Source organism: Natrix helvetica, assembly GCF_964273705.1.
Source record: "Natrix helvetica genome assembly, chromosome: 2".
NCBI classification, from domain to species: Eukaryota; Metazoa; Chordata; class Lepidosauria; order Squamata; family Natricidae; genus Natrix; species Natrix helvetica.
The window spans coordinates 296,388,173-296,415,404 of record NC_138552.1 but is presented as its reverse complement, the minus strand read 5'-3'; the positions used below and the strand labels follow the sequence as shown (position 1 = coordinate 296,415,404).

Here is a 27,232-nt window from a genome sequence, read left to right as displayed (position 1 = left end):
GCAAAAATGGGCCCGTTTTTTTCAAACAAAGGGCATGAAGAGCCTTTAGGAGACTTGTAGAGTGCTCCTGGAGGGGGGGGGAGCAAAAACAAGCAAAAAACAGCCCCATTGTTTGCGAAAATGGGCCCATTTTCTGTCAAAAAAGGGCATGCATAGCCTTTAGGAGGCTTATAGACTGCTCCTGGGGGCTGGGGGGGGGCAAAATTGAGCAAAAAACAGCCTGTTTTCTGGTCATTACTGGCCTCTCTGCAAGGCTCCTAAAGGCTATGCACGTCCATTTGTGCAAGGGGGAGACAGGGTTTCTGGAGGCCAAAAATGCTGTTTCAGTGTATATGACACATCCAGATTTTCAGCCTCTTTTTTGAGAGAAAAAGGTGTGTCTTATAGTCCGAAAAATATGGTATATATTTCTAATAGTAATACATATTTATATAAAGTTGCAGTCTGTCATTATTTGATTACCCCATGTTTTCTCTCATTATTGCTCTTATTATATAAAAGCGTATACACTAATATTCCCCTTTTCTCTTTATTTCTATCTCTTATTCTAACTTTTAATCATGTCATCCTTTGTTAAAAAACATTTTCTTTCTATCCTGTCTAATTTCTAATCATGTCTCCTACCTACAAAAAAAAAGGAAAGAGAGGGAAGAGGGAGGAGAAGCAAATCAAATCAAAACAACACCAGAAATGTAAAATCATCTATCGGTCATCTCTTGTCCTTGTCAATACTTTAATTGCTATGCTTTTTTTTCCTTTTTGACTTGTCCCCCATATTCCTCTCTAATATCTTTTTATCTCTTTCCACCTCTGCTTCTTGGCTGTTCAATCTGAATATTTTCCCCACCTCTACCCTCCTCCAGTTTTTGCCCCCTTTTACGACGTTTCTTCCCTCAGTTGTTACGCGAATCACGGCAGTTGATAAGTTACTCACATGGTCGTTAAGTGAATCCGGCTGTCAGAAGGTCACAAAAGGGAGGGGATCACGTGACCCTCCCCTCCCGGGGACACTGCAACCGTCCTAAATATGAGACACTTTCCAAGCAGCTGAGTTTTGATCATGGGATGCTGCAACGGTCATAAGTGTGAAAAATGATCATCAATCCCTTTTTTTTTCCAGTGCTGTTGTAACTTTGGACGGCCGCTAAACGAACTGTTGTAAGTCGAGGACTAGTTGTACTTGCGTGTCCCAAGCAAAGACTCGGTATGAACTTTGGCAATCAGGTAATCCTCCACCACAATTGCATCCAGAAATTCCATTCCTAGGCAAGGTGGTGTTAAGTCATCCACACCTGATTTTGCAGGTAGTCCTCGACTTACGACAGTCTGTGAAGTGACTGTTCAAAGTGACTGCTCTCCCAACGGAGGGGGAGGGATATGACCTCATCCATCTCCAGTCTACAACACAGTCCTTCCAGCAATTCCAAGAAGGCCCCACACCCATTTGCCCCACTCCGGTGACCCTGAGGATACAGAGAAACCTCCAAGTGGCCTCAAGGACCCTCTAAATCAGGGGTGTCCAAACTTGGGAACTTTAAGACTTGTGGACTTCAACTCCCAGAATTCCCCAGCCAGCAGAGCAGAGCTGGCTGGGGAGTTCTGGGAGTTGAAGTCCACAAGTCTTAAAGTTCCCAAGTTTGGACACCCCTGCTCTAAATGGATGCAAATGACCAGCTGTCTGCAAGGAGTGTATATCCTTCCATTCCCCACCATTCAGTCAGAGCTGAAGAAGCTTCTTGGATGGGAAGCGAAACATCTTCAAAAGAAAAATAGGAAAGTCCAGGTGCCTCTTGAAAAAAAGCCCCTTTGGGACCACCGTGGCCTGGATGGCTGAGAATCCCCGTGGCGGCATCTTTAACTGCGTCTAAAAAAACCAGTTTGGCCATCAACGTCAGGTTTAAAAATCAGGCGCTTTGTGGTCTTAACATCTGGAGCCCCAAATAACAACGTCTCAAAGCGTCACAAGAATACTCTTGACCCCAAACAAAGCCCCTTCCCAGGCAGGTGAGGATGGGGGGGGGGAAGTCCTCCTGCTGCAGGGCAGGTGCTTCAGTCCAGCAATATTGTACAGCAGGGATGGCGAACTTTTTCGGCACCGAATGCCCAAACCGGAACATGAGTGGTACACATGCTTCAGAGCAACAGACACCTGGTCTTTGGGTTTCCAGTACGCAAATGCACGCCAACCAGCTTGTGTTCGTGTACGCCGGCTGGTCTTTGCATTTCTGGCACACGAGAAGCCCAGCTGGCAAGCCAACGACCAAGTGGCACGTATGCGCCAGCGCAAAGCAGCTGGCAACGGCGTACGTCCCTACAGAGAGGGCTCTGCCTGCCCCGTCTGGCACGCATGCCATCAGTTCTCCATCACAGTTGCATAGCGTTGAAAAGGTCCCGTCGCGGGCCCAGGGAAGATGTTTTCAAACACAAATTCGAAATCTGCCAAAGCTGTTCTCGACAGGGTTAACGATAGTGCAGGGTTCAAAACATGCCACCATGGTGGGACGACGTTAGCGGGTGTGGGGGTCTTCTGTTGTGGTTGTGAGGCTGACACACACACACACACACACAAACCCGGGGGAGATTGTAAAGTTTAAAACCCCTCCATCATTTCACAGCTCACCAAGTTGTAATAAATCTAGCGTCTGCCTTTATCGTTAAAAAAAGAGAGAGAGATCATTTTCTTTTTTAAAAAAAAAAAAAAGCAAAATTACTTTATTAGTTCAGTAATAATTTTAGGCCTTTTGGAGATAAGGAGGTGCTTTGGGGGAGAGTTTCATTTCCTGGCTGCTCTCTTATCGGAGGAAAGTTACGCCTGGCGTGTCTGAAGTTGGGGTATTTATAACTGAACTCTAATATTGAAGTCCGGCACACCTGCCTCGGCCCAGCCTCTGATGGTACATCAGATAGAAAACTTTCCGTCCCTTTTAAAAAATATCACTCTGCACATTTCATTAAAGGGGTTCCTAAGAGCTTACTTGTGTGAAGGGGCAGTTGCTCCCTTTCTGTTCTTCAAGGAGAGGCAGTCCTCGACTTATGACCACATTGGAGTCCTACGTTTCTGCTGCTAAGCCAGATCGTTTTTAAGTGAGTTTGCAACCTTTCCGACCGTGGTTGTTAAGTGAATCTCTGCGGTTGTTAAGTTAGTAATTCCCAGAATCCCCCATCCAGCCTGCCTGAGAGGGGAGGACTTCCACTCCCAGAATCCCCCAGCCGGCATTCTTTAAGAGGGGAGGACTTCCATTCCCAGAATCCCCCAGCCGGCATTCTTTAAGAGGGGAGGACTTCCATTCCCAGAATCCCCCAGCCAGCATGCTTTAAGACGAGTGGACGTCAGCTACCAGAATTCCCTAGCCAGCCATGCTTTAAGAGGGGTGGGCTTCCACTCCCAGAATCCCCCAGCCAGCCATGCTTTAAGAGGGGTGGACTTCCACTTTCAGAATCCCCCAGCCTGCTTTAAGAGGAGTGGACGTCAGCTACCAGAATTCCCTAGCCAGCATGATTTAGATGGATCAAATCCCAGAATTTCCCACCCAGCCTTGATTTAAGAGGGGTGGGCTTCCACTCCCAGCTTTATCTTCCTGCTTCCATGGTTTAGAAGCACAGCAGGAAGATTTTTAAACCTAACCTCTGCTTAAAGCTAGCATCTCTCCCCCCCCTCCTCCCCTCGCTTAATGGGATTGTTCGAAATCCTTTTACTCTCTTTGTTATTTTTCATTCTGACTTTTTCAAGATGAGTTTTGGGATTTTCAGGAAACCTGGGCAGATGCCACTGGATTTGGGGGACCTTCTTGTTAAATCCCAGCCTCAAATGCTTCCACCTGGGGATGGATATTCTCCCAGGATATCCGTCCTTCCTTCTGAGAAATAGGAAGACGGCTGCTCTGCCATTCATCACCAAATCCTGCGTGACCCCCGGAAACGGTCAATGTTGAACCCATTCCTTCTCCACGTCTTCTGTGCGATTTTTCTGATCTGCTCTAGAGAAAAGGCTGCTCATCAGAATGATAGAAGGCAGCTGGGGGGGCTCCCCAAAAGCCTGGAAGTCCAACTGCAGTCCTAATTTGAGATGACAATATAATGCCTGCTCCTGGGTGCCCTCTGGTTGTGTTCTTGCAGACGTTTCATGGCCCAACTAGGTAACATCATCAGTGCTAGAAGGGTGGGTTGAGGAGAACGAAGGGGGTGGAGGAAGAGGACTGTGGAGTCCTTGGTGCTCTTTGAACTTGTTGGTTTTCTCACAGACATTTCATCACCCAATTAAGTAACATCATCAGTGCTAGAAGAGAGTTTCTGGAGGAGAGGAGGAGGAGGAGGAGGAAGAAGAAGAGGACGGCCGTGGGGTCCTTGGTGCCCTCTCAGCCTTTTGTGTTCTCGCAGACGTTTCGTGACCCAACTAGGCAACATCATCAGTGCTTGAAGGAAAAGGGGATTTGCGGAGAGAAGGAGAAGGATTGTGATAATCTTTGCTGCTCTCTAAGCTGGGTGGTTTTCTCGCAGACGTCTCGTTCTTCAACTAGGTAACATCATCAGTGCTAGAAGAGAAGGAGGTTGCGAAGAAGAGGAGGAGGAAGGACCATGGGGTCCTTGGTGCTCTCTGAGCTGGGCTGTGTTCTTGCAGACGTTTCACGACCCAACGAGGGAACATCGTCAGTGCTTGGAGGGAGGGTGTTTGGAGGAGGAGGAGGAGGAGGCCTGTGGCGTCCTTGCTGTTCGCTGAGCTTGGTGGTTTTTGTAAACGTTTCATGGCCCAACTAGGTAACATCATCAGTACGAGAAGGGAGTACAATCAGCAAGAAAACAAGCAAGGAACTACCAAGGAGGAAACCAAACACACCCAAATACCTGTCAGGACAAGCTGCTGCATATAAAATAACAGCAACCCCCACTCCCTTCCAGCACTGATGATGTTACCTAGTTGGGTCATGAAACGTCTGCAAGAACACAACCAAGCTCAGAGAGCAACAAGGACCCCACATTTCTCCTCCTCCTCCTCTTCTTCCTCCTCCTCCTCTCACCAAACCCCTTTCCCTTCCTGCACTGATGATGTTATCTAGTTGGGCCATGAAACGTCTGCAAGAACACAACCCAGCTCAGAGATCACTCAGGACCCCACAGTCTTCCTCCTCCCCTTCCTCCCACCATAGTCTTCTCCTCCCCTTCTTCTTTCAACCACTTCACAACTCCCCTCCCTTCCAGCACTGATGATGTTCCCTAGTTGGGTCATGAAACATCTGCAAGAAACCGTCAAGCTCAGAGAGCACCAAGGCCCCCACCCCAAAAATGCTGCCTTAACTTAGTTGTCCATCTTCCCCAACGTTCATTCCGGTTGCATTTCCAATGGAGAGATAAAGTCCCTTTTGGCCGAGGGAACGCAAGAATTCCCTCCTCCTCTCCTTCTGGCACTGATGATGTTCCCTAGTTGGGTCATGAAACGTCTGCAAGAAAACCCCCAAGCTCAGAGAGCACCAGGGACTCCCACCGTTCAACCCTCAGCTGCCCATAATCTCTTCTATTGGTACTACGTTGTAGTTTTTCTGCCCTGTTCATTGTCAGATTTCTAACGGCGTTTTCCTCTGGCAAGCCAGCCCTTTCTCCAGAACAAAGTTTCCAACACATGAAGGCTTTACGTTCCGTTTTCTCCTGGAAGAACACGTCGCCTGTGTTTGGGTATCTGCATCGGCTGAAGAAGAGACTGCTCCCTTCCAGGGAAATATAACCGGGGGAGGAAAATTGTCCTCACTCCCAGCTTTGTGCGGCCAAGGAACTTAAAAAGAGAGAGAGAGAGAGGGAGAGAGAATAAGACAGACAGAGAGAGAGAATGAGAGAGAGAGAGAGAGAGGGAGAGAGAATAAGACAGACAGAGAGAGAGAATGAGAGAGAGAGAGAGAGAGAGAGAGAGAGGGAGAGAGACCCTGTTTGTGGACAAAGAAATCTCCAGATTTCTGACTCCGTCAGGTTGCTTAATAAACGCCCAGCCGATAAGTCGGAGCCACAGAAAAGGACAGGAAGCTTCTATCTCTCAGCCCTGGCAGCATAACAGGAAATTGCCACCCCTCTGGACAGCTGGGGAAGGGGGCTGCATGCTGGCGCTCCTTTCTCCCCAGTTGCTGGCCAAAGAAGCGGCAGGTGGGCCTCTTTAGACGTGTTATGCCCTTAAAACGAGGCTCTGGAGGGTTTTGCATTGTCTGCTTCAATCCCCTGTCACTTGCACCCTTCGCCTCTCGGGCCAAGCGGTTGTGAGCAGGAGTGGGCTGGGATTTCTCTCACTCAAGTCCCACTTGCAATCCTCCCGAGCAAGGCTTAGTACCTGGGCCACTGCAAGGCTTCCGCTCCCAGAATCCCCCAGCCAGCCCGCTTTGGAAGGGACCTTGGAGGTCATTTAGTCTACCACCCCCACCCAAGCAGGAGACTCTACACCATTTCTGACCGATGGCAGCCCAGTCTCTTCTTGAAATCTTCCAGGGATGAAGCTCCCACAACTTCTGAATAACAGAATAACAGAGGTTGGAAGGGACCTTTTAGGTCATCTAGTCCAACCCCCTTGCCTAAACACCATTTGTGACCGATGGCAGTCCAGTCTCTTATTGAAAGCCTCCAGGGATGAAGCTCCCACAACTTCCGAAGGCAACTTCTGTTCCATGGGTTGATGGTTCTCCCTATCAGAAAATTCCTCCTATGTTGGATTTGTTTCCATCCATTTTCATCTTCTCCTGCCCACCTCAATATAACACAGCTGGAAGTGACCCTGGAGGCCATCTAGTCCAACCCCCTGCCCAAGCAGGAGACCCTACACCATTTCTGATCGATGGCCAGTCTCTTCTTGAAAGCTTCCAGGGATGAAGCTCCCACAACTTCCGAAGGCAACTTCTGTTCCATGGGTTGATTGTTCTCACTGTCAGGAAGTTTCTCCTCAGTTCTAAGTTGCTTCTCTCCTTGATTAGTTTCCACCCATTGCTTCTTGTCCTGCCCTCAGGTGCCTTGGAGAATAGCTTGACTCCCTCTTCTTTATGGGAGCCCCTCAGATATTGGAAGACTGCTATCCTGTCTCCCCTGGTCCTTCTTTCTATTAAACTAGACATACCCAGTTCCTGCAACCGTTCTTCATATGTTTCAGCCTCCAGTCCCCTAATCCTCTTTTTTGCTCTTCTCTGCACTCTTTCTGGAGTCACTGCACCTTTTCTACATCGTGGCGACCAAAACTGATTGCCATATTCCATGTGTGGCCTTCCCAAGCCTTATAAAGGGGTGCTAACCAACGGTCATCTCAGGAGACCATGTTTTTTTTCCCCCTCCTTCGATGAGCGTGCTTTGGGGAGCTCTGGGGGAACACCAAAGCCAAAGAGAAAACTTTCCCCAACTGTCGCTTCTTCCGGAGAACAAGCCCTTCTCTCCTTGACCCCAACATCTCAAGTCCCCCCTCCCCAAGTTGTGAAGACGTTCTCCTGGGCCCAGCATCCCAGCCCCTTCTTCTTCTCAGAGAGGTTGACTTGTCCCTGCAAAGGTCCCCAAGATGTCCGAATGGAAAGGTCAGGGAACACTACCCAGGTCTCGGTGTCTCCTCGGTAAAGATCAGACAGCGGGAGGCCCGGCGTGGATAAGTGGCTTCCTTCGGTTAGAGCAGTGTTTCTCAAACTTGGCGACTTTAAGTCCTGTGGACTTCAACTCCCAGAATCCCCCAGCCAGCATAGCTGGCTGGGGAATTCTGGGAGTTGAAGTCCACAGGACTTAAAGTCACCAAGTTTGAGAAACACTGGGTTAGAGTTACGATGTCGCCCAGGGTGAGTCACCCGTGCTTAAATTGGACCCCTGAGCCAAAAATAACCCCCCCACAAAACCCGAGCAGCTGCTAACATTACGAAGCCTCGGTGTGACACCATCTCCTTGGGGCTCGTACGAAGTCCTAGGGCCTTCCGGATGACTCAACGGCAGGACTGGAAAACTCCGCCGGCTGCCAAAATGAGTTTTTTTTTTTAAAAATCCATTTTTCACACGTGCCGTGTCCTCGAGGTGTTGAAGAAGAGGGTTCTCGCGCTCTCCAAAGAGGTTGAGCGATGGGGTTTCCAGCTGCCTCCGATCAGCCCACGAGGACTTTTGGAGGCTCCTTTACGTGCAGGTGGAACATGGAGGAAAGATCTGATGTGGGTGGGGAGGGGGGGGAATCGATGCTCTTCCGAAGGCAATTTGCCATTGTTCCGTCTTAAAACAATCAGTGGAATGGCTTTTCTCCAGAAGTTGTGGGTCTCCGTCACTGGGAGTTTTTAAGAAGAGACTGGACAGCCACTTGTCTGAAATGGGATAAGGTCTCCTGCTTGAGCAGGGGGCTGGACTAGAAGACCTCCAAGGTCCCTTCCTGCTCTGTTATTCTGCTTTCCTTCCTTCCTTCCTTCCTTCCTTCCTTCCTTCCTAGTGGAGGTTTTTAAGAATAGATCAGATAGCCGCTTGTCTGAAATGGGATAAGGTCTCCTGCTTGAGCAGGGGGCTGGACTAGAAGACCTCCAAGGTCCCTTCCTACTCTGTTATTCTTCCTTCCTTCCTTCCTTCCTTCCTTCCTTCCTTCCTTCCTTCCTTCCTTCCTTCCTTCCTTCCTAGTGGAGGTTTTTAAGAATAGATCAGATAGCCACTTGTCTGAAATGGGATAAGGTCTCCTGCTTGAGCAGGGGGCTGGACTAGAAGACCTCCAAGGTCCCTTCCTGCTCTGTTATTCTGCTTTCCTTCCTTCCTTCCTTCCTTCCTTCCTTCCTTCCTTCCTTCCTTCCTTCCTTCCTTCCTTCCTAGTGGAGGTTTTTAAGAATAGATCAGATAGCCGCTTGTCTGAAATGGGATAAGGTTTCCTGCTTGAACAGGGGGTTGGACTAGAAGACCTCCAAGGTCCCTTCCAACTCCTTCCTTCCTTCCTTCCTTCCTTCCTTCCTTCCTTCCTTCCTTCCTTCCTTCCTAGTGGAGGTTTTTAAGAATAGATCAGACAGCCGCTTGTCTGAAATGGGATAAGGTTTCCTGCTTGAACGGGGTTGGACTAGAAGACCTCCAAGGTCCCTTCCAACTCCTTCCTTCCTTCCTTCCTTGTGGAGGTTTTTAAGAATAGATCAGATAGCCGCTTGTCTGAAATGGGATAAGGTCTCCTGCTTGAACAGGGGGTTGGACTAGAAGACCTCCAAGGTCCCTTCCAACTCCTTCCTTCCTTCCTTCCTTCCTTCCTTCCTTCCTTCCTTCCTTCCTTCCTTCCTTCCTTCCTTCCTTGTGGAGGTTTTTAAGAATAGATCAGACAGCCACCTGTCTGAAATGGGATAAGGTCTCCTGCTTGAGCAGCGGGTTGGACTAGAAGACCTCCAAGGTCCCTTCCAATTCCTTCCTTCCTTCCTTCCTTCCTTCCTTCCTTCCTTCCTTCCTTCCTTCCTTCCTTCCTTCCTTCCTTCCTAGTGGAGGTTTTTAAGAAGAGATCAGACAGCCACTTGTCTGAAATGGGATAAGGTCTCCTGTTTGAGCAGAGGGTTGGACTAGAAGACCTCCAAGGTCCCTTCCAGCTCTATTCTGATTGAAACCTATTCCCCAAGCCACCAGAAGGCAGGACAAGAAGCAACAAATGGAAGCTAGTCAAGGAGAGAAGCAACCTGGAATGAAGGAGAAACTTCCAGACAATGAGAAGAATTAACCAGGGGAACAGCTTGCCACCAGAAGTTGTGGGTGCTCCATTACTGGAGGCTTTGAAGAAGAGACTGGACAGCCACTTGTCTGAAATGGGGAAGGGCTGTGACAATAAACCTATGGCTTTCATGCCACAGCTGGCAACGCGGAGTCATATCTGCCGGCACGCGTATCCATGCGCTGGCCAGCCGATTTCCGGCCTTCCTGGGGAGGGCCAAAACAGCCTCCCCCCGGCCTCCCAGAGGAAATGCCAAGCTCAGCTTGGAGGCGAGCAGTTTGGTGCGCATGGGGAGGGGGGGGCAGAGTGTGGGGGGTTGTGCAGACATGCAGGTGTGGTGGGGCTCTTTGTATTATAGGTGAATAATTGTGCGCGCATGCTCGCATTTTTGGCACACAACAACAGAAACATTAGCCATTGCTGGGATACGGTCTCCAGCTTGAGCAGGGGGCTGGACTAGAAGACCTCCAAGGTCCCTTCCAATTCTGCTATTCTGTTGTTTGTGGTCCTAATGTGGTATTTTGTTCACCTTAAATCACAATCCTTCATGCTGTGCGTTCACGATTACAGCGAGTCCTTGACTTACGAGCACAATTGCACCCCAGGTTCCTGTCGTTAAGTGAGGTGTTGGTTAAGCGAGTTTCGTCCCATTTTACAACCTTTCTCACCATTGTTGTTAAGTGAATCGCTGCAGTTCTTAAGTTAGTAACCCCGATAGTTAAGTGAATCCGGCTTCCCCCATTGACTATGCTTGCCTTAAGGTCGCCAAAGGGGGTATCACATGACCCCAGGACACAGCCACCGTCATAAATATGAGCCACTCGCCAAACGTCTGAATTTTGATCACGTGACTTTGATGCTGCAACGGTTGTATGTGTGAAGCATGGTGCTCAGTCCCGTAGACTTCCTGTAGAGGTTCCGTAGACTTCCTGTAGACTTCAACTCCCAGAATCCCCCAGCCAGCTGGCTGGGGGATTCTGGGAGTTGAAGTCCACAGGACTTTAAGTCATCAAGGTTGAGAAACCCTGCTGTAGACCTTAATGAGTTATTAACTCACTTTAATTCTCTTTAACAGTCTTCGATCAGCGAGAGCCTTCAGAAGGAATCCCTAAAAAAGCAAGCCATGAAGCAAGTAAGTTGGCGTGGTATTTCTACTCCCTGCACCCGGTGCCCCTGTGCCAGTATAACGATGCTCTTCGATTTTACGACTGCAGTCGGGACTGGATTGTCCGTTGCTAACTGAGGAAGGATGTTAAGGGAGTCATGTCCAACCCTTAAAAGATTTTTATTTTTTGTGGCTGTGATTAAGCACGCTGCCGTGGTCGTTAAGTGAACCCAACTTGAGTTTGCTTGTGGGAAGGTTGAAAATGGTGAGGATGTGGGGATTGCCGCCACCATTATAAATCTATGCTGGATGCCCAGGGTTCAAATCTGTCAAGATGCCTCTGAGAATCCTGGGAGTTGAAATCCACAGGTCTTAGAATAGAATAGAATAGAATAGAATAGAATAGAATAGAATAGAATAGAATAGAATAGAATAGAATAGAATAGAATAGAATAGAATAGAATAAAAAATAGAATATGAATAGAATAGAATAGAATAAAAAGAATATGAATAGAATAGAATGAAAAATAGGGTATGAATAGAATATGAATAGAGTAGAATAGAATAGAATAGAATAGAATAGAATAGAATAGAATAGAATAGAATAGAATAGAATAGAATAAAAATAGAATATGAATAGAATAGAATAGAAAGAATATGAATAGAATGAAAAATAGGGTATGAATAGAATATGAATAGAGTAGAATAGAATAGAATAGAATAGAATAGAATAGAATAGAATAGAATAGAATAGAATAGAATAGAATAGAATATTGGCCAAGTGTGATTGGACACACAAGGAATTTGTCTTTGGTGCAGATGCTCTCAGTGTACATAAAATAAAAGATAACGTTAGTTAAGTATCATAAGGTACAACACTTAATGATAGTCATAGGGTCCAAATAAGCAATCAGGAAAGAATATCAATATAAATCGTACGGACACAAGCAACAAGCAACAGTCCTGCAGTCATAAGTGGGGAGGAGATGGTTGATAGGAATGATGAGAAGATTAATAGTGCAGACTTAGTAAATAGTTTGACAGTGCTAAGGGGATTATTTGTTAAGCAGAGTGATGGCGTTCGGGAAGAAACTCTCCTTGTGTCTAGTTGTCTTGGTGTGCAGTTCCCTATAGCGTCGTTTTGAGGGTAGGAGTTGAAACAATTTATGTCCAGGATGCAAAGGGTCTGTAGATATTTTCCCAGCCCTCTTTGTGACTCATGCAGTGTACAAGTCCTCGATGGAAGGCAGGTTGGTAGTAATTATTTTTTCTGCAGTTCTGATTCTCCTCTGAAGTCTCTGACTGTCTTGTTGGGGTGCAGAAGCAGGCCAGACAGTTTTGGGGGGTGAAGATGACAGACTCAACAATCCCTCTGTAGAACTGGGATTGTACCCCATTGGTTTAAACTAATGCTTAAAGATCAATGCGAGCGTTACTCCTGTTTTCCCCTCCATCACAGCTTTTATTTTTATGACTTCACAACTTTTTATCAGTCCGCCAGATGTGTAAACAGACACGCTTAGATGTGAATTCATTATCGGACTATTTCACATGATTTACGTCCAAGGTTTTACACAATCGTTCTTCTTGGCATCCGATCTGGAACTGGCTGTCTTAACTCCATAAAAAAGAATAATAATAATAATAATACGCTTTTGGTTTCCATGACTTTATTTGTTTGACGGATGGCTCTACTTTTATACAAGTCTGTTTTTCCCCCTTGGTTTCTTTTGGCAAGGCCCAAGTTGTTACGGGACAAATAAGCTTTGGCAAGTCGCGGATTGCCATGGATCCTCCACGCAGTTTACACCACATTGCAAAAGGCAGAGACTTAATTTAGCAGCCGTCTCAAGAGGGGAAAATACTTTCTAGGATAGCCGACAAAGCAAGTCTCTTTTCCCTGCCTGAATTTCGTGGTGCAAAATACAATAGGGAAGAAAATATAAAAAGACAGGGATGCTCGAAATACAGGAAGTCCTTGACTTACGACCGCAGTTGAGCCCCAAAATTTCCATTGTTAAGTGAGACATGCATTAAGTGAGTTTTGCCCCGTTTTAGAACCTTTCTTGCCCCGGTTGCTAAGTGAATCACTGCAGTTCTTAAGTCAGTTACTCGGTTGTTAAGTGAACCCGCCTTCCGCATGGACTTGGCGCGTCAGAAGGTCGCAAAATGGGATCACGTGACCCCAGGTCGTAAATAGGAGTCCTCCAAATTTTGATCACCGTGGGGGATGCTGCAACGGTCGTTAAGTGTGAAAACCAGTCGTAAGTCCCTGTTTTCAGCGCTGTTGTAACTGAACGGTCAGTAAATGAACTGTTGTAAGTCCAGGACTACCTGTGTTGGAATGCTAAAAATATAGGAAAACGCTTTAAAAAGTGGCCTTCACTTGCAGCTAAGTTACGCAGAACAGGGACCAGAATTTCCGGTTGCTAAGCAAGGCCGTTTTTAAGTGAGTCATGTCCCATTTTGCGACCTTTTTCCCACGGTTGTTAAGCAAATAATTTTCCCTGGGAAGTTTGCAAATGGAGATCACATGACTTGTAAATACGCACCAGTTACCAAGCCTCTGAATTTTGATCATGTGACCCTGGCAGCGCCTAAGGGTGAGGATTAGTCATAAGTCACGTGTTGCAGAGGCGTTGTAACTTTAAACGGCCGCTATAATGGTTTTAAGAGGAGGACTACATATACTGCCATACTTGGCAGTTCCATTTTTTTTCCTCCCCAGGCAAAATTATGGCAAGAATAAGCAACTTATTCTTATCCAGACGGAGCTTGGGCCAATTCCTGTAGCCTTGTCCCGCTCCCGCTCCGAGGACCTAGTGACTGCCTGGAATAGGGCGACGACTGGGGCCTTGGACCGGGTTGCGCCTTTGCGACCTCTCCTGCAGCATCGACCCACCCGGGCTCCTTGGTTTACTGAGGAGCTCAGGGTGATGAAGCGCCACAGGAGACGTCTAGAGAGCAGGTGGAGGTCCTCACGCTCCGAATCTGACCGAACACAGGTAAGAGCCTATTTGCGGACTTACCTTGTGGCAATAAGAGCGGCCAAACGTAGACATTGTGCTGCTCTTATTGCGTCCGCGGATAACCGCCCTGCCGCCCTGTTTAGGGTGACCCGCTCCCTTTTATCGCAGGGGGCGCGGGAGACACCCTTACAGGGAAGAGCAGAGGAGTTTGGAGAATATCTTCAGGACAAAATCGATCAGATCCGGAGCGGGTGGGCCTCCGTCAGTGGACCAGACGAGCTGCCAACAGCGAGTCTTGAGAGACCATTCTGGGAGGAGTTTGACTCTGTTGCCCCCGAGGATTTGGACAGGTTGCGTGGACGGCTGCGACCTACCACATGTTTAACGGACCCGTGCCCCTCCTGGCTGGTACTGGCATCCTGGGAGGTGACACGAGGCTGGCTCCTGGGCCTGGTGAACGCCTCATTGGGTGAGGGATACTTACCTACCGCCTTGAAAGAGGCGGTGGTGAGACCCTTGCTCAAGAGACCTTCGCTCGACCCAATGGAGCTAGCTAATTATCGTCCAGTCTCCAACCTCCCCTTCTTGGCGAAGGTTGTTGAGAATGTGGTGGCGCAGCAATTTCCACGACACCTAGACGAATCCGACTATCTAGACCCACGCCAGTCCGGCTTCCGACCCTGGCACAGCACTGAGACAGCCTTGGTCGCGTTGGTTGATGATCTCTGGAGGGCCAGAGATAGGGGTTGTTCCTCTATCCTGGTCCTATTAGATCTCTCGGCGGCTTTTGATACCATCGACCATGGTATCCTATTGCGCCGGTTGGAGGGGATGGGAGTCGGAGGCACCGTTTTGCGGTGGTTCGGCTCCTACCTCTCCGACCGGAAGCAATGTGTGTTGACAGGGGGGCAGAGGTCGTCCCTGAGGCCACTCACTTGTGGGGTGCCACAGGGGTCGGTCCTCTCGCCTCTCCTGTTCAACGCATATGTGAAGCCGCTGGGCGAGATCATCCGTGGTTTTGGGGTTGAGTACCATCTTTACGCTGATGATACTCAGCTGTATATTTCAACCCCAAACCACCCCAACGAGGCTGTCGAAGTGATGTCCCGGTGTTTGGAAGCCGTCGGGGTCTGGATGGGGGACAATAGACTCAAACTCAACCCCTCCAAGACTGAGTGGCTGTGGGTACCGGCGCCTCGGTTCAGCCAGCTGACTCCATCGCTGGCCATAGGGGGCGAACAGCTGTCCCCTGTGGAGCGGGCGCGCAATTTGGGCGTCCTCCTCGATGCCCGGCTGTCAATGGAGGACCATGTGGCAGCCGTGGCAAGGGGGGCGTTCCACCAGGTTCGCCTGGTGCGCCAATTGCGCCCCCTACTGGACCGGAGTGCCCTGCGCACGGTCACTCATGCGCTGGTGACGTCTCGCCTGGACTACTGCAATGCTCTCTACATGGGGCTTCCCTTGGGACGCATCCGGAGACTGCAGCTAGTTCAGAACGCAGCCGCGCGGGTTATTATGGGAAGTACTCGTTACTCCCACGTAACACCTCTCCTGCGCGAGCTGCACTGGCTACCTGTGGCCTTTCGGGTGCGTTTCAAGGTATTGATTACCATCTTTAAAGCGCTCCATGGCAGAGGACCTAGGTATCTGCAGGATCGCATCCTACCACACACGTCCCTGCGACCTATCCGCTCACACAGGGAGGGGCTCCTCCTGGTGCCGTCTGCTAGGCAATGCCAGCGGGCGACACCTAGGAGTAGATCCTTCTCTGTGATGGGCCCAACCCTCTGGAATGACCTCCCCCCAGACATTCGAACTACCACCGACCTCCGTTCCTTCCGGCAAAAGTTAAAGACTCACCTATTTCAATCAGCTGGCCTGGCACTCTCTTAGTTTTACCTCCCGGGGATTTATTCATTTTAATTGGGTTTGGGGTCTTAATAAGCTTTTAATGTACTATATTTATTATTCTATATACAGTCTTGCAACCTCCTCCACCTACGTATTTAATTATTTAACTGTTTTATGTATATATTTTATAATGCATTTTAGTGACTGTACACCGCCCCGAGTCCCTTTCGGGAGAGGGGGCGGTCTATAAATATGAATAATAAATAAATAAATAAATAAACTAATTCAAGAGTCTGTTTGCAATTTGGGGATCAGATGGTGGACTCCCCAAACCATAATACTTTGCAAAATTGCTCCGGGTCTTATGCTGCACTTTTCAATGTCTGAGATCATATTTTTATTTACTTATTCAATTGATTACATTATAGGCCACCCATCTCACCTTATAAAATGCTCTTTTCACTGTGAGATTATATTTATTTATTTGTCTGTCTCTATTATCTATCTATAGAATCTCTGTCTATCTTTATCTGTATGTATGTATTTATTTATTTATTTATCCATCCATCATCTATCTATCTATCTATCTATCTATCTATCTATCTATCTATCTATACCTCTCCTTATCTCTTACGCTGTCTGTCTCTCTGTCTATCCATCTAGCATCTATCACCATAGATAGATAGATAGATAGATAGATGGATGGATGGATGGATGGATGGATGGATGGATGGATGGATGGATGGATGGATGGATGGATGGACGGATGGAGATAGAGAGAGAGAGATAAAGAGATAGAGAGAGATATATTATCTATCTTATCATCTATCATTATTAGCAATCTATTCATCCATCCATATCTATTTCTCTCTCTCTCCCCCCCCCATCTAATCTCTATCCTATCCATCCATCCATCCATCCATCCATCTATATCTATTTATCTCTTTCTTTCTCTCTCTCCACCTATCTAATCTCTATCTTATCTATCTATCTATCCATCCATCCATATCTATCTCTCTTTCTCTCTCTCTCTCTCTCTCTCCCAGCCAATCCACCATCCCTTATAAAATGCTGATTTTTTTTCAATGTCTTGATCTCCTATTTACTTTTTTCCCCATTACATTTATTAAATGCATGTGGTCCCCATCGAGGGACCCCCGGCCGGCTGTACTTTAGACTTGCCTGCTAGAAGTTGCTAACAAACCCTCCCCCTCCCCCCTGTCCTCCTCCCCAAAGACCAAGCTGGAGATCCAGAGGGCCCTGGCCGAAGACTCAACCGTCTACGAATACGACACCATCTACGAGGACATCCAGCAGAAGAAGGCCGAGAGCCAGGCCAGCTCGCTTGCGGGGAAAGCCGAAAAAAAGGTCCGTGCCTAGGCAACAGCAGTTGGGGAGCGGAGAGCCACATCTGGGGCTGGGGGGGGGTGCAGAAAGCAGAGGGGGACAAAAAAGGGGGTACAGGTAAGTCCTCGACTTATGACCATCATTGACCCCCAAAATTTCTCATGCCAATTTTTGTTAAGTGAACTGTGTCCTATTTTACGACATTCCTTGCCGTATTTCTTAAGCGAATCACAGCGGTTGGCAGAAATTAGCCTGCAATACAGGGAGTCCCTTCACTTACGACGACAATTACACAGATGATTTACCCTCTGGAGAAAAATATTGTGGGGAGTAAGACACTCCTAAAACCCTGTGTGTGTGTTCTGTTAAGATACAGCCTGTTGTGCCGTAAAATGGCTTCTACTGTATAGATCAGTGGAGTTGCCATAGTAACTGCTTCACAATACTCCACAGGGGGGCTCCCTCTGGTAAGGGGGAAAATCCAAGATTAGAAATTACGTTTGGTCCAGACTTTTTCTCCCCTATAAATAAATCCCCGTGCAACGTCGGTGTCAGGGTTCCAAATAGGATCCAAAAGTAAATCAGAGTCCGAGGCAAAGGATTCCTCAAAGTCCCAATTGATGAAGAGATCCACGTTGGCACATCTGGGAAAACCCGAATCTGAAAGCTTCCCGGTTTTCCCCACCCAGTTGAAAGTTCAAGATCTTGCCCCCCATACCCACAAGTCCATCCCGTGGTCCAATCTCCCACTGCCACGCTGGCAGCTTCCACCCATCCAGTTCCGGTCAGGTGCAGAGGTGCAAAGACGAAGGATGACCTTGGCTTTCTGGAAAGAATGTTGTTATGGCTGCCTATCATCTAACTCCGTACAATCCCCACCTCCCATTTTCCCACCATAGAAAAGACATAGCAGAATGGAATATTAGTGTGGCAGGCCAAAGGTCCCGAAAGGAACCGGCCGCAGGCCTGACAGTTGGGTTATCGGCTGGTCCTGAATGGGTTCTTCTTCTTTCTCCCGGCAGCCCAAGTACATCCAGAACATCCTGCAGGCGGCCGAGCTGCGGAAGAAGGAGCAGGAGCTTCGCATGGAGAAGAAGATCCAGAAGGAGCGGGAGGCGGAAGGGGACACCTTCCAGGACAAGGAGGCCTTCGTGACCTCCGCCTACAAGAAGAAGCTGCAGGAGAGAGCCGAGGAGGAGGAGCGCGAGAAGAAGGAGGCGGCCATTGAAGGTGAGCGGCAGGAGCGGGGGCAAGGGGGGGACTCTCCCACTGGGGAGGTTGTGGGGGTGGGGGTGGGGGTCCAGCTCCATAATCGAGCCTGGCAATTACTGGAAGTCCTCAACTTACGACCATTATCAAGCCTGGCAATTACTGGTAGTCCTCAACTTACGACCATCATTGAGCCTGGCAATTACTGGTAGTCCTCAACTTACGACCATCATTGAGCCTGGCAATTACTGCTAGTCCTCAACTTACGACCATCATCGAGCCTGGCAATTACTGGTAGTCCTCAACTTACGACCATCATCGAGCCTGGCAATTACTGCTAGTCCTCGACTTACGACCATCATCGAGTCTGGCAATTACTGCTAGTCCTCAACTTACGACCATCATCGAGTCTGGCAATTACTGGAAGTCCTCGACTTACGACCATAAACGAGTCTGGTAATTACTGGTAGTCCTCGACTTACAGCCATCATCAAGCCTGGCAGTTAGTCCTTGAGTTGCGACAATAATCAAGCCTGGCAATTACTGCTAGTCCTTAACTTACGACCATCATTGAGCCTGGCAATTACTGGTTCTCAACTTACAACCATAAACGAGCCTGGTAATTACTGCTAGCCTCGACTTATATGCCGCCCTTCTTTGCTTTAATTCACCATTAGGTAGGTAGCGTTGGTTTATGGCTGCGTCCCTGTAGTTTTCCTCCATTAAGGCCCCGAGTAAACCTAACATAAAAATGCATCTCTCCTCACTCAGCCTCCCTGGATGTCACCAAACAGAAGGACCTGAGCGGCTTCTACCGGCACCTGCTGAACCAAACCGTGGGGGAAGAGAAGATGCCCCACTGCAGCCTTCGGGGAGCTAGGTGAGCTTGGGCTGGGAGGAGCTGGGAATTCTTGCGTTCCCTCGGCCAAAAGGGACTTTATCTCTCCAGTGGAAATGCAACCGGAATGAACTTTGGGGAAGACGGACAACTAAGTTAAGGCGGCATTTTTGGGGTGGGGGCCTTGGTGCCCTCTGAGCTGGGTGGTTTTCTTGCAGATGTTTCAACTAGGTAACGCCATCAGTGCTAGAAGGGAGGGGATTTATGGAGAGGGAGAGAGATGGAGGAGGAGAAAGAAAAAGAGGAGGAGGAGGAGAACTGTGGGGTCCTTGTTGCTCTCTGAGCTTGATGGTTTCTTGCAGATGTTTCATGACCCAACTAGGGAACATCACCAGTGCTAGAAAAGAACAGGTGAAGAGGAGGAGGAAAGGAAGAGGGGCATGAGGAAGAGAAGAAGGAAGGAGGAGGAAGAGGAGAAAGAGGGAGGAGGAAGAAAAGAAGGAAGGAGGTAGTGAAAGGGTCTTTGGTGCTCTTTGAGCTGGGTGGTTTCCTCACAGATGTTTCATGGCCCATCTTGATAACATCATCACTGCTAGGAGGAGGACTGAGGGGGGGCCTTGGTGGTTTCTGAGCTTGGTTTTCTTTCTTCCAAACGTTTTATGACCCAACTAGATAACATCATCAGTGTTAGGAATGGGGAGGAAAAGGAGGACTGTGAGACCCTTGGTGCTCTCTGAGCTTGGTCATTTTCTTGTAGACATTTCATGACCCAACTAGGTAACCTCATCAGTGCTAGAAGGCCGTGGGGTTTGCTCACATCCCCCCACACACACACACACACACGTGGAACCAGAAAGAGTTTTTCTCCCACGGAAGGATGTCTTGGGGGTTGCAAGGTGTATTTTGGGGGGACTGAATGGCAGAAGCATCTCAACCAAGAATCTGGGTTCAAGTCATTTTTTTTTCCTCTGTAGTGGTGTCAAATTTTTGGAACATTACCAAGGAACCTCCCAGGTTCACCCCTGGAGAAACTGCTTCTATATCAATGACGTTATCATTATCAATTATAATTACATAAGTACCGTATTTTTCAGAGTATAAGACACACCTTTCCCCCCCCCACAAAAAGAGGGTGAAAATCTGGGTGCGTCTTATGCACTGAATGCAGCATTTTTGGCCTACCGAAACTCCATCCACTTCACCACAATGGCCATGAATAGCCTTTAGGAGGCTTCCAGGGGGCTCCTGGGGGCTGGGGAGGGCAGAAATGAGCGAAAAATGAGCCATTGTTTGCTCGTTTTTACCCCACCTCCCATCAACCCTAAGAAGCACCCTAAAAGCCCCCCAAAGCCTATCTTTACCCTGTTTCCCCCCCCCCCCAAAAAAACGGGGTGGTTTTTGCAAAATATGGACCGGTTTTTGCTCCTCTTTGCCCCCCCCCCCAGTCCCCAGGAGCACTTTGCAGGCCTCTCAAACTCTCTGCATGCCCCGTTTTTCACAAAAAATGAGGCGTGCAGAGGTTTTGGGAGGCCTGTAGAGTGCAAAACCTTTTTTTAAAAAAAAATTACCTCTTCAAAGCCTCGGTGTGTCTTATACTCTGAAAAATATGGTAGTTCTGGAATGACAGTCATAATGGAACCTGTCCATCATGGTCTGAAGTCAGGGCTTCCAGGATTTGTTCCCTAACTCAAATCACGGCTAGTTAGCCTTGTTGGTCCCCCCTCTGCCGTCCCTTCTTGCTAGCCAACGTCTCGTCCGCTTTTTCCGACCGAGCCTTAAAAAAGAGAACGGCAGAATGAAATAGGCCCCCCTGCTGATGGAAGTTGGCTCTCCTTCCCCGTGGCAGGCGCCACTCACTCCGTTAAAGCGTGACCCAAAATGGAAAACATCCCCTTCACCGCAGGGTTCAGAAGACGTGGCGTCTTCCCTGTGATCCAGAGAAGAAGCAACCAAGATGGTTAGGGGAACGGAGGCTAAAACGAGCCATGAACGGTTGCAGGAATTCAACCTGGAAATAAGGAGGGATTTCCTGACAGCGAAAACAATCAACAGATGGAACAGAAGTTGCCATAGGAAGTTGTGGGAGCTTCATCACTGGAGGCTTTCAAGAAGAGACTGGGCTGCCATCGGTCACAAATGGTGTCTAGGCAGGGGGGTTGGGCTAGATGACCTCCAGGTTACCTTCCAATCTCTGTTATTCTGTTATTATTCTGTTATTCAGAAGTTGTGGGAGCTTCATCCCTGGAGGCTTTCAAGAAGAGACTGGACTGCCATCTGTCAAACAGTGTAGGGTCTCCTACTTGGGCGGGGGGAGGGGGTTGGACTAGATGACCTCCAAGGTCCCTTCCAACTCTGTTATTCTATTCTGTCCAATCACCACCTGGAACTTTGTAAGCCTCGTGCTGGCTGGACATGGGGACAGAGGAGATCCGAGACAGGCTTTAATAATATGGCAAAGGGTAGAGGCATTTTATTCTGGGACAATTCATAAATTAGGGTTTAATTCTGCGACCAATCAGTCACCACGATGAGAAAAAAGATATTGAGACTCTAGAAATAGTGAAGAGCCACAAGGATGAGGCTAAAATATACGAAGAACAGTTGCAGGAATTGGATATCTTTGGTTTAACGGAAAGAAGGGTGGGGGGGGGGCATGATAGCATCTTTCAATACTTGAGGGGCTGCCCCAAAGAAGAGCTGGGGGGGTCAATCTACTCTTCAAAGCCCCTGAAGGCAGGACAAAAAGCAACGGATGGAAACTAATCAAGGAGAGAAGCAACTTAGAACTGAGGAGAAATTTCCTGAATAGAATAGAATAGAATAGAACGGAACAGAATAGTCACCATGATGTAGAAAAGATGTGGAGACTCTAGAAAGAGTGCAGAGAAGAGCAACAAAGAGGATTAGGGGACTGGAGACTAAAACATAGGAAGAACGGTTGCAGGAACTGGGGATGTTTAGCTTAAGAGAAAGAAGGACCAGGGGAGACCTGATAGCAGTCTTCCAATATCTCAGGGGTTGCCACAAAGAAGAGGGAGTCAAACTATTCCCCAAGGCACCTGAGGGTAGAACAAGAAGCAATGGGTGGAAACTAATCAAGGAGAGAAGCAACTTCATCAGTGCTAGAAGGGAGTGGTGTTTGCTCTCTGTTCATGTACAGGGGCTACAATAAACAAAACAACCCGCCGAAGGAGAAAAAAAACATTTCCACCAACACTGTTGGAGCAAGCTACTTGCATACAAAGAGAGAGCAAACACTACCTTCTAGCACTGATGATGTTGCCTAGTTGGGTCTAACAACTGTGGCAAGAAAGTTCATAATATAGGGCAAAACTCACCTAACAACCGTCTCGCTTAGCAACGGAAATGTTGGGCTCAATTGTGGTCATACATGTATCCCAGCTGTTGTTAAAAATGAGATGCCTACAACGGGATATGTGTACTTTCATGGATATTCTCTACAGGCAGTCCTCGACTTATGACCGCAGTTGAGCCCAACATTTCTGTTGCTAAGTGAGAAATTTGTTAAGTGAGTTTTGCCCCCTTTTACAACCTTTCTGGACACAGTTGTTATGTGAAATTGTTAAATTAGTAACACGGTTGTTAAGTGAATCTGGCTTCCCCATGAACTTTGCCCGTCAGAAGGTCACAAAAAACATGTGACCCTGGGATGCTGTGACCGTCATAAATGTGAGTCGGTTGCCAAGCATCCAAATTTTGATCACTTGATCATTGGGGATGCTACAACAGTTGTAAGTGTGAAAAAGGACCCTAAGTCCCTATTTTTCAATGCCGTTCTAACTTCGGTCAGTAAACAAGCTGTTGTAAGTTGAGGACTACCTGTATTTATAGCAAATTAATGCTTATGGATTATTTTGTCTCCAAACAACATTTAGGTTCAAAGGAGAAGATCCTGCCGAGAAGCCGACAGGCTCCCATCAAAGTCTGGAAAGCAAAGCGGGAACTTGTGTTCCCGGGAAGGGAGAAGAGAACCTGCATGCGGACAGCGACTCGCGATCTAATAGCAGCGATGACAAGGAGACGGTTGCTGAGGGAGTCCCGGAGAGAGGCGGCGAGCGGCGAGCTTCTGGGGCAGGTGATGGGGACCTTCGTGGTCGCCAATCGAAGCAAAACCTGAGGGACTCCAGATCTCCCAGCAAGGAAAGACCTCTGCGCTCCCCTCCAGCGGAGCAGCGAGACCGCCAAAGGGACGAAGCCCACCAGAGCGATGACAGAAATAGCCAGAGAAGACATGGAAAGGACGAGCGAAGTCGGAGCGACGGCCATCACAGGAGACGAGAGGACCGGCAAAAGAGGAAGGACTGGGAGGAGGAGGAGGAGGAGGAGGAAGAGAAGCGAGAGCAGAGGAGAGGAAGAGATAAGAAGGAACATCGGGCCAGAGAGAAAGACCGAGATGGAGACAGGGAAAAAGGACGGGGAAGAGATGCAGACCGAGATGAGAAGCCGAAACACGTGAGGAAACACAGCTCGGGGTCCGTGGCCCAAGAAGACCCCCAAACTCAAGGGGGGAACCTTCCCAGCCCTGAGAAATCCGCCGAGGTGACCCACAAGGCTTCCGAAGACAGCCGAGAGACCCTTGAAAAGCCGGCCGAGAAAGTCAACAAATTCGCCAAGCGCAGCAACCAGGAGACCGTCTCGTCCGCCCGGGACCGCTACCTCTCCCGGCAAATGGCCCGCGTGGGCCCCAAAGCCTACGTGGAAAAAGAAGAAGATTAGGTGGGGCTACCCTGCTGGAATCGCAGGAAGGGACTTTGGTTGGGAATCTCAGGGCCTTCCGAGTGGAGGGAAGAGTGGCCTATTTATTTCAGAAGGTTCCGGGTGCGAGCGGCGACAGGACGAGACTCGGAGGGAGTCGAGTCTCGTCTTAGCCAGGAGTCTGCTGGGCTGGGGGGCCTTTTTGAGGACCGGCCTCGGCCGAAAGACCTTTCCTTCCACAAATTTGAGGAAAGAAAGCATGCAGAGGATAGAAGATCAGGGATAATCTTGTTTTCATTCTTTGTTTTGTTTTAAATGCCGATGTAAAGATTATGAGTTTCCGTCTGGTGTTTTCGGGCTTCTGACTTCCAGAGCCAGCAAAATAAAGTGAAAAGAATTATTTTAGGCTCCGTTGTTTTTTTTAATCCATGCTAAATCTTAATTCAACTTCGTTATTTTTGATCCTAAAGTGTGAATTTGAGGAATCCCCCCCCCCCCCATTTTCAGCACTGGTGATGCTACCTAGTTTGGTAATGAAATCATCATCATCTTCATTTAACGACCCCATAATCCCTTGTGGGGTGGAGCCTGGCTAGCAGAGTGTTTTAATGGCCGGATGCCCTTCCCTGTTGCCAATGCGGAGTTTTGTTCAGCAGATATATCCTCATTGTGCCCATTCTAACCTCCCTGGCAATTTTAATATTTTATACATAAATTTTGGGGTTTTTAACTGTTTTAATTGTTTTAATTTATTGTTATTTATTTGAACCTAGTGGCTTCCATTTGTATTTGACTGTTAAATATTGATGTCACCTCCTCCATGCCACACTTGTATTTTGATTTAATTGTACGCCGCCCCGAGTCCCTTTGCGGAGAGGGGGCGACTGATAAATCGAAAATAAATAAATCGAAATAAATAAATAAATAAGAGAGAGAAATATCTGCCTCTACCTAGGATCGAACTCACAGCCTCCTGGGTTGTGAGGCGAGAGCTCCACCCCTAGGCCACTGCACCACTCCCTAGTTTGGTAATGAAATGTCTGCAAGAAAACAACCGTGCTCAGAGAGCGCCAAGAAAGTCATCTCTTCCTCCTCCTCCTCCTCCTCTTTGCAAACCCTTCTCCCTTCTAGCACTGATGCTATTTCCCCAGTTGGGTCACGTAACGTCTGCAAGAAAGCCACTGATCTCAGGGAGCACCAAGCACCCTACAGCCCTTTTCCTCTTCCTTTTCCTCCTGGTCTTCCTCCTCCTCCTCCTTCCTGCAAAACCCCCTCCCTTCTAGCACTGATGGTGTTCCCTAGTTCGGTCATGAAACGTCTGCAAGAAAACATTGAAGGTCAGAGAGCACCAAGGACCCCCCAGCCCTCCACCTCCTCCGACCCACCTTCCTCTTCCCCCCTTCATCCTATACTCCTCCTCCATCACCACTACCACCTCTTCTTCCCCGCAACCGTCCCCCCCTCTTCTAGCACTGATAACGTTACCTAGTTGGGTAATGAAACATCTACAATATAATATGCAAGCTCAGAGAGCACCAAGGACCCCCCAGCCCTCCACCTCCTCCGACCCACCTTCCTCTTCCCCCCTTCATCCTATACTCCTCCTCCATCACCACTACCACCTCTTCTTCCCCGCAACCGTCCCCCCCTCTTCTAGCACTGATAACGTTACCTAGTTGGGTAATGAAACATCTACAATATAATATGCAAGCTCAGAGAGGACCAAGGACCCCACAGCCCTCCACTTCCCACCTTCCTCTTTCTTTCCCCTCTTCCTCCACTTCCTCCTATCTTCCTCCTCTCTGCAAACCCCTCTCCCTTCTAGCACTGATGATGTTACCTAGTTGGGTCATGAAACGTCTGCAAGATAATATCCAAGCTCAGAGCGCACCAAAGACCCCGCAGTCCTTCCTCCTCCTCCTCCTAGTTCTCCTCTTCCTCCTCCTCTTTGAAAACCTCTCTCCCTTCTAGTTCTGATGCTGTTACCTAGTTGGGTCACGAAACGTCTGCAAGGAAACCACTGAGCATCAAGTTTAACCTTGAACTCCAGATAATCTCTTCTGAGTATTGAACAGTCAGCATATGTACCCTCGGGCCAAATCAAGAAAATGCGGGCCATAAAATAGGGAGTTTCCTGCTGCGTATCAGCTTTTCTGGACCGGATCTTGTGCCAAGAGTTTTATGAATGTGCCGTAAAAGGATCCCGGTATCTCCATCTTATCAAGAGGAACCTGGCAGGGTCCGTGCTTTTATTAACGCACTTCCAGCCAAACTCCGTTCCTTCCCGGCTCATTTTCTCACAACCTTTTCAGAAAAGGGTTGCATCAACACCGCTACCTTTCCCCAAAGAAAATTCCAAGTTGTTGTTTGTTAAAAATTGTGTTCCATTTAATTTGTTCCATTTAAATCAAGAATCCACAACTGTGGCCCCTTTAAGACGGGCGGACTTCAACTCCCAGAATTCCCCAGCCAGCAGGGCTGGCTGGAGAATTCTGGGAGTTGAAGTCCGCGCTTCTTAAAGGGGCCACGGTTGGAAAACACTGCATTAAATCCCCTTTGTTGTCAATCCTCAGCCTTCTTTGCTTTCGACTCGGCACCTGATGTTGGAAAACATCCTCGCAGTAGGATTTCGCCTTTATCTTCCTGAATGAAGTTTACATTTCTTAAAAGAGATTTTTTTTGTTAGTGGTGTGAAAAGTATCTCTTGTTTACATCCCGTATCCTGGAAAGCCATTCGGAGGGAGGCCTTGTATTTTCTGGTTGCTATGGAGACACCGTGGACCATTTTTTTGTTTTTGTTTTGCAAGGGCCCAAAATAGATGCTTTCCTGTAGCTTTGCACATGGTGTGGGTGATTAAAGAGAATTTTAGGGGATTTCTTCCCTGCAGTTGAATTTGGTGGAAATTCCCTTCGCGGATTTCCAAAGTGTTAAATCCCATCAGGGTTTCCCTGAATCTTCTACTTGTTTCTTTACTAAGATCCTAGAACTGAAATAGCCTCCTGAAATTGGACATTTACACCATTTCACCGTCGTGGGTTTTGAAAAATTTCGTTATCTATATATATAAAAACGGCTGTGTGTGTGTACAAGCATAACTCTGGAATGCCTCGAACAATTTCAACCAAACTTGGTACACAAAATGACTTACTCCGGGGTGAAATTCAACAGGTTCTGGAAAACCGGTCGTGGAAATTTCTGAATAGTTTGGAGAACCAGCAAATGCCACCTCTGACTGGCCCCAGGAGTGGGGACGGAATGGGGATTTTGCAGTATCCTTCCCTCGCCACACCCACCAAGCCACGCCCACAGAACCAATAGTAAAAAAAATAGAATTTCACCACGTGCTTACTCCCTGGAAACGAATACTGTATAGCCTGTTGTGCCGTCAAATGGCTTCTTTACTGCTGTAAAATGGCTTCTACTGCACAGCGCAGTGGAGTTGCCATGGTAACGGCTTCACAGTACTCCACAGGGGGGCTCCTCCTGGCAAGGGGGAAAATCCAAGATTAGAAATTACGTTTGGTCTGGACATTTTTCCCGCTATAAATAAATACCC

The 27,232-nt window shown here is 48.1% G+C and overlaps 1 protein-coding gene across 4 annotated transcripts in view; it reads left to right on the top strand.

Moving 5' to 3' along the window:
• The window catches only part of NSRP1 (nuclear speckle splicing regulatory protein 1), a 34,802-nt gene extending 10,727 nt beyond the window's left edge, over positions 1 to 24,075 (top strand). For all 4 annotated transcript variants that reach the window (XM_081945450.1, XM_081945448.1, XM_081945447.1 and 1 more), the window contains exons 3-7: positions 10,716 to 10,772; positions 16,802 to 16,933; positions 17,935 to 18,142; positions 18,893 to 19,001; positions 22,856 to 24,075. In XM_081945450.1, coding sequence (XP_081801576.1) covers positions 10,716 to 10,772; positions 16,802 to 16,933; positions 17,935 to 18,142; positions 18,893 to 19,001; positions 22,856 to 23,696 — 1,347 coding nt within the window. In that variant the 3' untranslated portion in view covers positions 23,697 to 24,075. The remainder of the gene's footprint in view (positions 1 to 10,715; positions 10,773 to 16,801; positions 16,934 to 17,934; positions 18,143 to 18,892; positions 19,002 to 22,855) is intronic.
• The last annotated feature ends 3,157 nt before the right edge of the window (positions 24,076 to 27,232 follow it).